Here is a 15,960-nt window from a genome sequence, read left to right as displayed (position 1 = left end):
GCAGCACCGCACATGTCCGCCGCATCGTTGGAAAGACGGCATCAGTCAACAATCAACTTCCTTCCCTTCACATGACGTTTCCGATGAATAGTCATCCTTGCCTTTGGTCGCATGTCTGTTCATGATGTAGATCACGTCTTGAGATGATGCTCACTCTACCAGCTCAGGCTCCGTGCTTACCTCACAGGCTTCACTCACTGTTCCGCCTCAGGACCACAGCGAGCTGTTCTGCAGCAGCTCACGCACATGAATTTCCGAAACCTGACACATACTAAGCTAGACTGACCGCGGTCTGATCCTTTTGAGCGTATAACAACAGTGCCGCCGCTGCTTGGACAAAAGGAACTCAAATGGCGTATCAACATTCTCAAGGGACGTCAAGTCCATCCGCGTCATCCATCTTCCTCCCCCTTGGGCGACGAGGTTCACGAGCCTCCGTCTCAACTCAGGCCGAACGGGAAAGTCTGAATGCAGCCCTTGATCAGATACATACGGCTGCCTATCAGTCGGATTCTCTCACCGTATTCAATGATTTCACTAGCCCTCCAGTTCCGGCCTCCGCTACAGAAGAAAAGAATCTTTCAGCAGAGCTGCAAGGTGGTCTGAGTGGGTTGTACAGCCGTTTTCGAACTTCTGTAGGAGGAATGAGAGACATTGTCAGCGGTGTTGGGAAAGCGTCGGACAAAGGCGCTCCTGACGGACCAGCAATCAAGAGTCCACCACCAGAGCGCTCAGTTTCCAAGTCCGCTGCTGATTCAACAGGTCCCTTGGCCGAGGCTCAGCAACTCAACCCAAGCTCTTCTCAGGGGTCTAGGCTGCAATCTCCAACGCCTGGCAGCTCTCAAAACACTCACGATCTGCCTACAGGGAAAGCTTCGAAGCTCTCATCGAAAGCCGCAAGCATATCCTCCAAGGCCTCTGTCTCTCCTTCGCCTGCACTTAAATCTCCTACCGTGCCCTTACCGAAATCTACCAGCAATGCAGCAACCGTAGATCCGACAGTTACTGAACTTCATGTTAGCGCTGTCAAGGAACCCACGCATTACTCGAGCAACACCTCCGTCAATGTATCTTCCAGCAGCCTCCAGACCATGGGCTCTACGGGTACTGAGAGAGAGGAGAACCATTATGTTCCTTCAATGAGTTCGTCCGGTTTCAGTGAGCGACTAACGCACTCACCAGCACTGTCGGCGAAGGCCCACAACCCGCCCAACGAAGCACATGCCGCATTAGACTCCAGCAACAAATCGAAGCTGACAAGTCAACCATCCGACATTACAAAGAGACTAGAGCGGCGTACCTCACATGATCTCGAGCCTTCATTGCCTGCGCCGCTGCAAATGACAAAACATACAACCCAGGGAGAAGTCGAGGGGACGTCACCTGCTCAAGAGAGAATCAGGTCGAACTCCGCCGCCTCTTTCAACCTCGATCGCGCTTCGGTAACTGCGAGCTCTGGAACAACCAGTGTTTCTCAGTTGCCTAGTAACAGGGCTGGTTCCTTGCATAATTCTCAGGGTCCATCTACAGGCGCAACCTCCTTGTCGCTGATGGATGGGAACCCGAAATTAGACGCATTATCAAAGGCCCCTTCCAAGGATAAACCCAAGTACAGACCAGGTATGACCAGCCTAAGCCGCTTCTCGGCCTATGGTACGTCCAAAAATCACTCAACCGAAGCAGCGGCCGACCCTCCCGCTTTGGCGCCTATAAATACCGCTGTGGACTCTTTGCCCGGTCATAATGGACGAAGTAAACGTCCAAATGCCGGAGGTGATGGGGTTGTATCGCAACTCAGGAGCAAGCTACTCAGCAAAGAGTTTTGGATGCGCGATGAGAATGCAAAAGATTGTTTTCATTGCGGCGAAACCTTCTCCACATTTCGACGAAAGCATCACTGTCGGACGTGCGGCCAGATTTTCGACTCCAAGTGTACCCTTTTGATACCAGGCGACAGATTTGGTCAACCTGGATCGATCCGGGTTTGCAAGCCTTGTGAAGCTATGATCAACGGACATGACGACGACTCTTCCGAGTTCTCAGATAGCGAACAGAGCCCCATGGTGTTAAATCCCAGGCTTTCCGAGCTAGGCTTAGGCAATTTTTCACGAACGTCCGCCGATGACGATGACTCGTCGTCTATAATATCTCAATCTATCGAGCACGTTATGAAGACGCCTACGATGGCGATACCAGCAACACGACGCGCAGGGGAAGGCCATAACCGCCGTTCAGCCGTGCTTGAAATCGGCCCGGAGCGACCCTTGGTGAGACCTACCTCGTCAAGATCCCTCAAATCAACCCTGAATGGACGCCCGCACGCAATGGGCCACAAGCGTCATCACTCTCGCCAACAATACATTCGCAACTTCAAATCTTTCCACGATGATCGGGCGCCTTTTCAACGGCGGACTGTGGAAGACAACCCCGTGAGAGCTCGATTGCCTGCCTTTCACAAAGATAATATTATCGACCCAGACCTAGCGCAGTATCTCTCTGACGATGCATCAAGCGGGGATGAGCAACCAAGTTTGCTATCTGCAGTCTCGGAGGGCTCTCTGTCGAAGAGCGGAGGCGACAGCGAAAGGACGACTTTTGGTGGCCTCTTGGCTGCCGTGAAAAAGGGCCGGTCTGCTTTCGGAGAGCGAAGCGCTGCCAGCTTCATTGCTTCTGCGCGTGATGGAGATGAAGTCGGCAGCTCGAGAGCTGTCAATTTGCCACGCCCTTCCCGTCGGCGTAATCTTAGCGTTGCAAGCAGTATCCACCGCTATTCTCCCAGAGCCTCGAAGGACAGTGTGTCGAATCCACATGATGCCTCTGGTCATGTCTTTCCGACTGGAGTTACACCGAGCGGATTCAAGATGACCAGAAGCTCATCTATGAGAGGAGCGGGAGCTCCCCCGGTAGAGCTGAATAAAGCTAGCCTGCAACATGTTCGCAAACTCCTTCGTCAGCTGCTGAAGGATGCTTCCGTGCCTCACTCTAACAGCTGGGAGACTGCACTTCTGCCTATACTTCTCAAAGCCGCCGATGAAGTCGATCCAGACGTCCAGAACGGCGACGACATGGACATTCGGCACTATGTTAAGCTCAAAAAGATCTTGGGCGGCCGACCGGGTGACACGTCCTACGTATCAGGCTTAGTGTTTACCAAGAACCTCGCTCTCAAAAGCATGCCTCGAAGCATTCCCCATCCGCGGATCTTAATTATCACATTCCCTCTTGAATACGCTCGTCACCAGCAACACTTCATGAGCCTGGAACCCGTTATTCGCCAAGAGCGAGAGTTCCTCGAAAATCTCGTCAGCCGAATAGCTGCTTTGCGGCCTAACTTACTTCTGGTTGAGAAAAACGTATCTGGCTTGGCATTAGAACTGCTAGAAAAAGCCAACATTGCGACGGCTTACAATGTCAAATCGTCCGTGCTTGAAGCCGTCTCTCGGTGTACTCAAACTAGGATCATAACCTCTATGGATAAACTCGTGACGACTCCGGTGCATAGTGATTGTGGCAGCTTTGATGTCAAGACATACGTGTACAACGGTCATAAGAAGACCTACATGTACATCTCTGGTTGTCGCAAAGAGCTTGGCTGCACGATTGTTCTTCGCGGAGGCGACCATAATGTGCTCGCGAAGGTGAAAAGGATAACAGAGTTTATGGTCTACGTTGTGTATAATCTGAGGCTGGAAACATGCTTGATGAGAGACGAATTCGCCCAGATCCCCACGTCAATTGAAGAAAACGCCTCAAATGCTGGCGACGAAGCGGCCAATGTTGGGACATTATCTACGATGATCAAATCGGATGACAGGTCTGCTACCGTACAGCCCTGCTCTCAAGGAGGATCGGATGAGAAGAAAAGCGATCCTGCTTCTATCGGCAAGGCCACTATTACAACAGATGGCACAGAAGTGCCCGATGACGTTCCCATGCCGACTTATTATGAAGATATTGTGCGAGACACTGAGACGAAGATTCTATCCGCTTCCCCTTTCGTGAAGTTTGAGCCTCCTTATCTTCTGAAACGTGCTAGAGAAATGGAACGAAGGCTCGCATATTTGAAGCGTCTTCGTGATCAGGATATCAGCTCCGAACAAGCTTCAGACGAGAAGGCCAAGTCGCAAAAGTTCATTCTCATAACACCTGAAATGGTTCATCAATCTCCTCAGAATGCTCCTCCAAAAGTCAAGGAAGTTCTGCATGCGGCTCATGATGCCGAATACGACAACGCCCTGCATCACTATCAGACCCAAAAGCGCCAATGGGAAGCATACATCTCGGGCGCCTCCAGTCTCTTCGACCCATACGCCCACCAGAATATAGTCGTGCTTTTTAGTCTGGTCTGCACTACCACATCTATCCCCTGCTCCGGCCCTGATTTGTTCGCTCTGGAGTACTATAACGAGCACGGTGACGATACGATATTCGAGCCGGACTGTACCGTTGGACAATATGTGGAGGACATTTGCCAGAATGCAAACGCCATTTGCACAGCAAATGGCTGTGAGAAGCGGATGTTTGAACATCACCGTCAATACGTACATGGAGAGGCTCAGATAAGCGTATTTGTTCAGCCCTATCCATCAAAATTACGAGGTCTTCAGGACACGATTCTCATGTGGAGTTGCTGCAAAGTTTGCGGCAACGAAACACAAGTCTTTCCCATGTCAGATAGCACCTGGAAATATTCGTTTGGGAAGTATTTGGAGCTTTCTTTCTATAGCAAGAACTTGCACGCTCGCGCTGGTGTCTGTCCCCACGACCTGCAACGCGACCATCTTCGTTTCTTCGGCTACAAAGACATTGCCCTGCGGATCCACTACGACACCATCAATTTGCTTGAAATCATCGTTCCGAGAACCAGGGTCACCTGGAAAGTGGACAACGACTTGAAATTGAGAAACGAGGTATATCTCAAGATAGAACGGCGTCTGAACCGATTCATGGGCTCTGTCAAAGCACGGTTAAAGGGCATCAACGTTGATAGTGTCGTCCCAAAGTTGGCAGAAGCGTGCAAGGCCGAGATTGAGGTACTCACTAAGAAAGCCAACGAGGACCACGCCGCATTGATCAAGCAGCTACAAGACAAGTATATTAGCTCGCGATACTGGGAAGTGACTCCATTGAATGAAGTACTCCGTTCAGTCCAAGAAAAAGTCGTGGAATGGGATACTGCCTTCGCTGATTTTGAGAAAAACTTCTTCCCGTCAGAAAAAGACATTAGGCGGCTGGCGACTCTGCAATTGAAGAAGATCTTCCTTGATAAGGACTCCTCCGTGACGTCTCTCACATCAACTGAAGAGCCCCCGACAACGCCGACCGAGGCCGAAAGTGGTCATGACCAAATGACTGAACACCCGCGCCCAATGCGTCGTATGACACTGTCACCCGAGAAAGCTCAGGATGTCCTCGTATCCGTGGTAGAAGAAGATTCGGGCGAAAAGAATGTCCATGAAGCTACCTCGTACAAGGATGAAGCCCCACTACCGTCATCACCGAGCCCGGAGGAGAGAGAACCTTCTTTTCCTCCTGCAGCCGAGCCTGATGAGCCGGAGGGCTCCCAGAGCCCTGAATCCACTGCTCGATCGGCTATGTCGGAGCAGGCGCCTTCAACCACGCAATCTGCAAGCAGCTTGGGCATCTCTGGTGCCACGTCGGATGCCGCTGAGTCAGGTAAAGATTCACCAGAGCATCCTCCTACTGAGCAAGGGGACAGCCAAGGTCAAAATGTGGATACAGATTCTCAAATACCTGCAAGTATATTTAAACAACCCACACCTTCGGGTATTCCTCGGCTTGCTGAAGGGGTTGTCCGACGCACTGGAAAAGCGACCTCTCCTCCACTTCTCCGCGCCCAGTCCCAACCATTGCAAGGCCAGAGGGACAGAGTAAAGATGGGTGTACCGCTCCGTGGTTTCAGGACAGGAGCTGCAGGCTCTGGCGGCTCAGACAACTTCTCGAGCCCAACCCCGGAATCCAAATTTAAACCCTCGGACAGAAAGTTTTCGGACCGGTTTGGCCTCACTGCGCTTAGAAATTCTCGTTTAGCGCCTGGTCCATCGCTCATACCTCGGTCTGTCCCGGGTAGAAAGAATAACACCCGTGTCTCGAACTTGGCCAAACATTTCGAGCAATTGAGTCGCGAATTCGAGAAGGAGCGCCAGAGAGAAAGACAGCAACGAGCTGCTAAGGGCACACATTCTCGGGCGTACCCATTGGCATCATCAAAGCCGATTGTGGAAGTCTACAAGAATGTTAGAGACGCAGTTGAGGAGCGAGAGCCTTCGGGCGAAGGAGAGGACTTCATGCCTTCGACACCACGCCTTCCGCTCAATGAGTCGAGCCTTGAGAGCGGTGAATTGCTGGAGAGAACTTCGGAAGAAGAACCTAGGGGCGAACCCGTCTTGCAGCGTTCCATCACTCATCCATCCACGACTGAAGATAAAACCCAAGGCGATCGCCCAACTGTCTCAGAGGGTGAGGAGGAGATGCATAGCGATGAAGATCGAGCCTTAGCCGAGGACCTCCACATGACTGACTCGAACGATGAACTGGCTAAGCTGTCTCCGGAGGACGAACAGCTCGATCTCAAGGAGCTCCCGAAACATGAGCGAAGCAACCTCTTGAAAATGCTAACGAATTTCTGGTCGGAGCGCTCTGCGAGCGGTTGGGCATCCCTCGATTATCCCCTTAGCATGTCCGATCATGTGTTCGCAGATTGCGATATCATTGTGCGAGAAGACGAGCCTAGCTCCCTTGTTGCGTTCGCGCTTGCCTCGAGCGATTATAAAGAAAAGCTAGCCAGTATCCAGAAACGATATGAGCAACTTGACGAAAAGAAGTCGACCTCGAAAGAGGGCTCGGACGCCATGAACGAGGCACGGGTTGAACATGCATTGCTGAGGTCTACTGGCACTCACCTCAAGTACCAATTTCAGGAAGGGCAGGCTAAGATGTTGTGCAAGATATTCTATGCGGAGCAGTTCGACGCCCTGCGGAAAAAGTGTGGCGTGGCAGAGCGAATTGTGGAATCACTGTCTCGTTGCGCTAAATGGGATTCCAAAGGAGGCAAGACAAACTCTCTGTTTCTGAAGACCCTGGATGATCGGTTCATTCTCAAATCGCTTTCGCCTATCGAGACACAGGCGTTTCTCAAATTTGCTCCGGCGTATTTCCAGATCATGTCTGAGGCGCTATTCCACGAGCTGCCCTCTGCCATTGCGAAGATGTTTGGGTTCTACCAGGTTATCATCAAGAATCCCGCCACAGGAACAGAGTTCAACTGGTTTTTGCTCTTGATGGAAAATCTCTTCTACGATCGAGTGCCGACACGGATTTTCGATCTCAAGGGCTCGATGAGAAATCGTAAGGTCCAGAGCACGGGGGAGCGCAACGAAGTGCTTCTGGACGAGAACATGGTGGACTTCATCTATGAAACACCACTGTTTGCCAGGGAACACTCAAAGAAACTCCTGAGCCAGAGCGTTTGGAATGACACCCTCTTCTTGGGTCGCCAAAATGTTATGGACTATTCGTTGATGATTGCCATTGACGAGAGTCGGTCGGAGCTGGTGGTAGGTGTAATTGATTGCATCCGCACGTACACCTGGGACAAAAAATTGGAATCATGGATCAAGGACCGGGGATTTGCTGGCGGAGGCAAGAATCGGCCTACTGTCACCAGTCCCAAGGAGTATAAGAGTCGATTCAGAGAGGCAATGGCTCGATATGTGCTTCAAGCACCAAGGTATGTAGTTCCAGGGATTCGATTGGCAGCAATCGCTAATATCATTCCCAGTTGCTGGCATCAACTCCAACCAACCCAACCATATCGAAATCAGCCTGCGGAAGCCCATGTCCATCACCTACCTCAGGCACCTCAGCCTCTTCAGCCTCCTCAGAGCACCGATGGTGACGATGCAGATGCTAATGCCGATTCCGGTGGTTCTCAGAGCCAAACTTGACGGATGTAGTCACCACGACAACCTTACGAGCTTACGACACTTCATGTATAACTGGCACGCTACCAGAAGTTATGACTTGCATTCAATGGAGGCGTTGACGGCCGTGCACATACACAGAGGGCATTTTGAGTCATTTACTTTTAGCATTCTCTCAGAGCATTGTACATTCCTTTCTGATATGTTTTTGTTGAGATATGCAATACGACACAAGCACATAACCCATGGAGTACTCAGCGACGTGTGACTATACTGTGGCATGACTTTCCCTTTTTCTCACTCCTGAGAATATATTTTTATATAAAGCATCTGGCAGACAAACAATCAAGCGCCCCAGAGACGGGCATATTAAACCAAAGATTAAAGACCAGCTATCAAATGTAGTAATGTAGTCCTATCTTCTTCGGCTTCCGTTTCACCGGGCGAAAAGTGACCGAACTTTCGGTAGATTTCGGGACGACCGTGGGGAGACTCGGGGCATATGATTTGCTTGCTGTTCAGCAGCTCGATTTTTCAATTAGGATCAGTCAGAGTATCTTAATTTCTCCACAAATTTAATCTAACAGTAAATCTCTCTTTTTTTCTGTTCACCTTTCTTTTGATTCTTATTGTGAGATTCCTTGTGTGGTCGCGGATCTGACAGAGAGAAACACGCATGCCTCAGGACGCCGGCCGAGCCTCGGCTTCAGCTGCTCCTTCCTTCCTGTTCCTGACCCGCGTGCGAGGGTCTTTTCCCCGCATCGCTCCCTTGATTCTCTTTCTTTCTCCTTTCTCTCATGCTGCGAAAGATTATCTCTTCGTCCGCCCTCAGTGATGAGCATTCCGGGCATTTGATGCGGCATTTGACGTCCAGTCGTTCTACGTGATTCTCCAGCAAGGCGTGACCGGTTAACATCAACACGGACAAGCGCTGCCCCATAACTAACATAGAAAGGGCCTACTAACATCTTACACTGAACAGTGATTGATTTCGTTCTCATCATATACATGAGCGATTCATTAATCCAGCATTAGGAGACTGCCCCCGAATGATGGCTGATCAACGCTTCAAAACAAGATCCACAACGAATTTATGTTCCCCAGGGTAAGCGTCCACTTTTGCGCATCCAACTTTAATGGTGAAAAATAGCAAGCTCCTCCGGGCTGCTATGTTTTCATCACTACATGTCTGATCATATCCACTGGCGAGACCTCGCAGTGAGAAAGATGGGTGACTGTCTGGAGTGCGCGCGATTTCATCGGTCGTCGAGACATATCTACAAAGTCCAAGATAAGACAACCCCTTGTCGCATATGATCCGACCGTGGTCATTACCGTGTTATCCACCAGAAATGGCAGTCAGGATCAGATTTACTCTTCAGCAAGGCCAAGGTTCTCCTCAGCAGGGACCACACGGACAGTGTTGGTGTGTCCCATGCCACCGCGCCAGCCCTGGACACAGACGATGTTGTCGCCCTTGTTGATGAGGCCGAGCTTGAGAGCGTGAGAAATACCCCACTTGAGGCGGCGGTCAACATCCTCCTGCCAGATCTTGACATTGAAGTCGGGCTTCTTCTCAGGGAAGGTGAAGGGCCAAACACCACGATACAGATGGGAGTACTTTATTGCACAGTTAGCGACGCTCACTTGTCCAACGATGACAATGAGATTGCACTTACCCGGGCGGCCATCGGGTTGCGAGTGACCATGATGATAGGGCAGACAGGGCGATACTTGGAAAGAAGACGAGCAGTTTTACCGCTAAGAATCCACTGTTAGCGGAATTCGATCGATCGCAGACGACAACGATATTACATACCTAGTGGTCAAGACAACAATGGCACCAGCATTGAGCTCAAGACTGGCGCTGACGGCAGCCATGGCGATAGACTCAACGGTGTCAGTGGGGCGAGGAGCAAGGTTACGCAATTCGTCAAAGACCTGGAAGTGAGGAATAGCGACCTCTGCAAGCAAGCAGGTCTCCGACATCATCTTGACAGCCTCGGTGGGGTAATTGCCCTTGGCAGTCTCTCCGGACAACATGACGCAGTCAGCGCCGTCGAGAACAGCGTTGGCAACGTCCGACACCTCCGCACGGGTGGGGCGGGGGTTGTATGTCATGGACTCGAGCATCTGAGTGGCACAGATGACGGGCTTGCCCTTCATGTTACACTTGGCGATCATCATCTTCTGGGCCAGGAAGACCTTGGGGGCAGGGATCTCGATACCCAAGTCACCACGGGCGACCATGACACCGTCAGTCTCCTCGAGAATCTCATCGAAGTTGTTGACACCCTGCTGGTTCTCGATCTTGGCGATAATTTGGATCTCCTTGCCCTGCTCGCCAAGGACTTCACGAATGTGACGAATGTCGCTTCCGCGACGGATAAACGAGGCGAAGACCATGTCAACCCTGTTCTTGACACCGAACTTGAGATCGCTAATATCCTTTTCAGAGAGAGCGGGAAGGTCGACGTCAGTGCCAGGCAGGTTGACACCCTTTCTGGAAGAGATGTTGCCATTGTTCAGGCACTTGACACGAAGGGTCTGATCGTCAACAATCTCGAGCACCTCAAACGAGAGAATACCGTCGTCCACATAGATCAGCTTGCCGGGTTCGATGACCTTGGTGATGTTCTTGTAGTCGAGGTACCTGCCAGGTTATCGTCAGCTCACCTATTCCTAGAATGGAAAGCTTGCGTTTTCCGGGGACAACGGAACCCAACAACGCTCGGATATTCTGTATACTTACATGTTCTTGTCGTCGCAGGCGGTAGCATACTTCTCGTCAGTGGTGATGTTGAGTTCGTGACCGGCTTGGATAGGAATGTCCTTGTCGCCGACGGTGTTTCCGGTACGAATTTCAGGTCCTTTCTAATGTGGGAGTCAGAGCTGAATGGTGTCGGGAAGCACTGGATGTCATGAAACTCACGGTGTCAAGAGCAATGGCAACAGGACGTCCGGTCTGGACTCTTTCGGCCTCCCGGGCATTGTCGATGACAGATTGGTGGTACTAGAAACGTCAGAATTCTGCTCCCAGCCTTCCTATCAAGCTATTGGGGCGCTGGATCCAGGCTAACCTCATACGAGCCGTGAGAGAAGTTCATGCGAACGACGTTGAGACCAGCTATTGAAAATTGTCAGCTCATACAGTTGACGGAGGGAGTCTCTGAGGAAATATTCCCCGCTCGTACCTCTGCGGAGAGCATTGATCTTCTCGACGGAGTTTGTCTTGGGGCCTGCGGAGGCAACCAACGTCAGTATCTTGCGAGGTCAAACAATTCGTAGGAGTGTGGATATCCCAGGATAAGATTGAGAAGTTCCGACATACCGATGGTGCAAATGATGGAGGTGCGACGGAAGTTCTTCGCAGGAACCATATCCGTGTTCAGCTTGGCGTGCCATTCCAGCTTCATACGGTTGCTCAGGTGGTCAAGAGAACTGCTGGCGGCCATTTTGAACGACTTCTCTGATGGAATTTAAAGAAAGGATGAAAAGAAGGAATTGCTTGAGATGGATGATGTGGTGAGGGGAGAGAGGAGAAATAGGAGGAAGTTGGATTGAGGTGAAAGCAGAGCAGCAGTGTCGATAAAAAAAGAGGGACCAGGACCAGAGTTGCTCCGGTGAGGGAGGGAGGGGCTCCAGTCAGGCTCCGTCGTGCGCGGGAGGGAAAATACTGTTGGCCGTCCGGTGCCCCCGCGGGCAGGGAAAATTATCTACGCGGTAGTTTACAGTCTGTTAAGTGTAGTCTAGGCAGTGTCTACTAGTAGATGGATAATTAGTTCACTGTGAGATAATATTAATCACATCTTTGAATTTTGGTTACTAGCCTTATCTAACTTCAGAATGCTGTTATCAGGTCGCAACATGAAAAGAAATAGCCCTGCACCCCTGTAAACTCTGCGCACGATCTACCTGGATGAGCAATGACCATTTGGACCAAGAAAAGAAAAAAAGAAAAAGAAAAGGTTCAGGGGCTACTAGCATAGAGGACTATTGGCATCAGCTTCTGTTGATAGCAGGTACATAAAATAAGGTATTTGATAGGACTTGGTGCCTCTGGCTGCTGGACAGTCAAGTACCGAATTGACCGAGCAGATTCAGACTCTGATTGGCAGGCTGTTTGCTTTTAGAGAGCTTCTCAGCATTTTGCTGTTCAAATATTGGCAGCCAAAGTCCTACTCCGTACTTTGTAGTCCGTACTCTGGCTTAGCGAACAGCCGCAGGAACATGACCAATGCGTACACCGGCCAAATCACTAGTCCTCTTTCCGTTTGTGTGCAGCCGTTAGCATAATGAGTAAGCATGCATAGTTAATGACAACCAATGCTCAGTTGCTTACCAGCCTCACCCAGCCACCTCCCTCACCGCCTCCTGGGTGCCTACGGATATTGCCAGCAAAACAGCTCTTGTCATGTGGAAGTGGAGCGGCAAAAGGCCACTAAGACAGACCGATTGTCCCCCTCACGTGTGTGAGGCTATCACATTCACCACCTTCCCCGACTTCCACCTCTCTTTCAGATAAAGTCCTACTCTGCCTTTTGACTGCTAGTATAAACGTCGGTGAAGTGATTGTACAGCCTTTCTCCTCGCTATTACTCTTGCAGATAAACTCTGGGGAAATTTGAGGAGCTGTAGTCATCATGGTATGTTTTTGTTTGCCGGCGTTGGGTGCCTACTATCTATGTAGATAGGTAGCTACCCTGACCACCACTCTGTGGACGATATGCTGATTTGGGATCGGTGCAGCTGGGACGACTGACACATTACGCTTTTGACGCTGTGCTCTGTAAGTATTTATCTATCGGCTTTGCGGTGATGCGGAGGGGAATGACGGCTGATGGATGCTCTTTATAGTCTCTGCCTTTCTGGCGGGCATCAAGCGCTCGACTGGTTTAACGTAAATATGCCCTGCACTCTTGACGATTTGAATGCACCCGTTTGTGGAGAGATAATTGATGGACTGAAGCTAATCTGTTTCCCCGCGTCCTGGTCCGGGTCGCGTGGGGTTCTCACAGCCCTAGTCTCGACACTGACAAGATCACCGATAACAAAGACTTTAAGAAATGGATCGATAACTATCTCGGTGTTGGCGAGTGGGTCATGGATCAGTCGGTGGCTGTGCTGTCGTCCACGAGTTACTTCGAACGCAAGCGGTGACGGGGGTTCGATGTGTGATTGATGTGGAGGGCTTGGAATCGCAGGTGTACGATGGAGGGACGACGGGCAGTCCACGACTTTGGATGGTTTCCGCTGCGGCCTGTTTGCATGCTTGTTGCTGGAGTTGATGCGTCGGACATACCATACCCAACTCAGATCTGTTACGCTGGATTAAACATGTAGAAAGTGGGGACAATCGGGCGCGGTTTTTATCCCGGTTAGCCAGCGGCGTGGCAGTTGATTCATGATTGACGATTTCTGGTTTGCATTTTCATTTGATTGAATCAGACTATGGCGTTAGGGATGCCTTTTTTCGTCTCTTGACTCCTGCATACATATCTCTACATCGTCGAATCTTTTCTTTCACATTTCAGAAGCTGAATAACCGTACTCATTTGCACTTCGAACTATGAACAGATGCTCGCCACTAGTGACATAACCCATATCACTCGAGCATTTCGAACCGCACATCAGATTCCGATGGTATAGTCAGTGTTCATAGCTCTGCTGGTTGATCATGGCTTCAACCTTCTCACAACAAGTCATGGGTGTTTGTACTACTCGCGCACCGGGCGATGAATAGTATGGTCTGTTCAAATGTGACTCAGACCAATGTCCACCTCAGCTGTGCACTATGTCTGTCAGCGAGTCATGACACGAATTAGAAAAGGATAAGCAATACATACAACATTTTCAGGGCCGTCAATTCGTGCATGTATGTTGATTGATCCCTCGTTCATTGCGCTGTCTCTGTTGTACTCCGTCCCGGCAGTATCATTGCCAAATCAAGAGCGCGAATCACGTCTGAATAAGCGCATCAATGTCAAGCCTGTGGAAATATGACATGTGGCCCATAGCCTCCCAATAGAGAGCGACGCAATCGGGTGATATCAATATCAGCTGCGATGGAATAAAGGTGTCTATAGAAGTCGAAGGGTCAACGCATGTTCCTAAGAAAGCATATTGATTGATAGCTTACCGTCTCTGAACCCGAGACCTGCCACATGCCCTTTGCTACGGACAATCCTGCATCCTCGGAACAAGGCCTCTTCTGCGACGCGGACCACACCTTCTGGGCCAATATCAGGTGCAATAAAAGACATCTGGCCCCGAGGAACATTCGGGTCTCCTGTGAGCTTGATCGCCTCGAGACTGCCCTTCTGAACGATTTCGTCGGGACCAGCTTCTGGTTCGCCAGAAGAGCCAGACGCTTCGTCGTCCCGGTCCCGTTGTAGGAAAAGCAGAAACTCACACCCATGAGCAGAGTAGTCACCAACCCAGATGCCCTGATACGGCTTTTCCTTCGTCGGCGTATATAAGCGGGGGTCCAGTGTAGCATAGGTCGACAGTGTCTCGCTCCGGCCGGCGGTAAACATAGGCATCCCGAGCCGGAAATGTGCCCAGCGTCGAATCCGAAACGCGTGTTCGGACATACTTGCTAGACGTCGTGGATGCTGATCCCAATCCGACCACTGTGCTTCCATATCCCGGTAGACACGATGTTCACTAGGAATGGTCGGTGGGGGCCACTGCTTGTCAGGGTCTACTGGCAGGTTCGGGGGTGATTCCGAAGAACACAAAGAGAAAGCATTGAAGACATGTTGTGTTTCTATCGCCATTGGCATGCGAGTCTCACCGTGCAAATAGCGCGGCAGACGGCCATGGTTGTTCTTCAAGAGGAGAACCGGGTCATCCAACCAAAGACTAACCTTGGGATCGAAGGGTTGGACCATGACATCCGGATTCGACTCCCACACTTGAAATGGACGACTACGTCTCTCGGCAATAACCCGATATGCCTCAATGACTCCTCTCCTTGGATCATATCGCGCCAGAATTAGGTTGCCTGTATGCTCCGTATCCGAAAACCAAATTTTATGCTGTGGGATGAACCAGCACGGGTGGTAAGCCGCGTAGAGGTCTCGAAACGACCCGAAAGGGCTTGGGTCATGGATCTTGAATGGCAGATAGGCATTGACCAGATCCGCCCACAGGAGCTCGTTGGCAGCATGTTCGGCGAGGGAATGGCAGGTTTGTGACACTTGGGCCAGATCCGTCGCCGACAAGTACGACAGAACTTGGTGAAGCAGTTCCGCCGGAAGCTGTACTAGAGGTGACTTCGGATATTCATCAATTTTAGAGTCCGTAGCTAAGCTTTCTGAATCGTGGTGTTGCTGCTCCTGTTCATGCAGCTCGCCCGCCAGCTGGAGCGAGTCCGGGGAAGTATTCATATCGCCATCCATAGCTGCGATGCTTTCCGACTGCTCTGTGGCGGATGTATTCGCGTATGCGTACGAAAGTATGGACGAATGATAGGAGCAAGTATGGTCCCGGGATAAAGATAGACGAGGGGTAATAAACTAACAATACTGCAGGCATGGCATTTCAGATTTCAGGAAACCGACGAATGACATCATTCGTGTAGGAGATGGGAGAGTAATTGATGGGGTCAAGACGAATAGCTTCAATATAGAGCTGCCGTTACCGGGGTAGATCAGCAAGGGATAGCTCTCCTTCTCGGAATACCGTGATGCATGCGATATCACTGCTCTCAGGCTTTCCCTGTACCGGGACTGGTGCGGGGAGACGCTGGTGTTGATCGCTGTGCTCTTGGCCAGTTGGTGTTGCCGATAAGATAACCAGCACTCGATAAGCCGATAAGCAATACAGGACCGTGGACTCTCCTGATTTCTAAACTCCGACTCGTGACCTATGGTTGCCTCGAATCTACAGTACTAAAGGTAATCATGACACGATCACTCCACCTAAAGGTCAAGGGGGGTGCTCATAGTGATCGGCTAAGACATGACTCGGATTGGACATAAGGAGGCAAATTCTAGGCTCCAAGTCACCTGAC

The 15,960-nt window shown here is 50.7% G+C and overlaps 3 protein-coding genes across 3 annotated transcripts; 1 reads left to right on the top strand and 2 right to left on the bottom strand.

The window, feature by feature from the left end:
• Positions 1-350: 350 nt before the first annotated feature.
• On the top strand, positions 351-7,967 carry NFIA_053120 (1-phosphatidylinositol-3-phosphate 5-kinase FAB1; the record flags this gene model as incomplete). Its single annotated transcript, XM_001257862.1, has 1 exon — positions 351-7,967. The coding sequence occupies one exon, from the start codon at positions 351-353 to the stop codon at positions 7,965-7,967; it is 7,617 nt and encodes a 2,538-aa protein (XP_001257863.1).
• Positions 7,968-9,314: 1,347 nt separating this feature from the next.
• On the bottom strand, positions 9,315-11,398 carry NFIA_053110 (pyruvate kinase CDC19; the record flags this gene model as incomplete). Its single annotated transcript, XM_001257861.1, has 8 exons — positions 9,315-9,563; positions 9,623-9,704; positions 9,763-10,596; positions 10,696-10,817; positions 10,876-10,956; positions 11,024-11,070; positions 11,138-11,182; positions 11,275-11,398. 8 exons carry the CDS (start codon positions 11,396-11,398, stop codon positions 9,315-9,317), a joined length of 1,584 nt encoding a protein of 527 aa, XP_001257862.1.
• A 2,503-nt stretch (positions 11,399-13,901) lies between these two features.
• NFIA_053100 (F-box protein) lies at positions 13,902-15,346 on the bottom strand (the record flags this gene model as incomplete). The annotated part of the gene is made up of 2 exons (XM_001257860.1): positions 13,902-14,023; positions 14,083-15,346. 2 exons carry the CDS (start codon positions 15,344-15,346, stop codon positions 13,902-13,904), a joined length of 1,386 nt encoding a protein of 461 aa, XP_001257861.1.
• Between the last annotated feature and the right edge of the window lie 614 nt (positions 15,347-15,960).

The sequence above is a fragment of the Aspergillus fischeri genome, genomic scaffold (assembly GCF_000149645.3).
Source record: "Aspergillus fischeri NRRL 181 1099437636266 genomic scaffold, whole genome shotgun sequence".
NCBI classification, from domain to species: Eukaryota; Fungi; Ascomycota; class Eurotiomycetes; order Eurotiales; family Aspergillaceae; genus Aspergillus; species Aspergillus fischeri.
The sequence above is the reverse complement of the archived record's forward strand: the minus strand, read 5'-3'. Positions and strand labels throughout refer to the sequence as shown.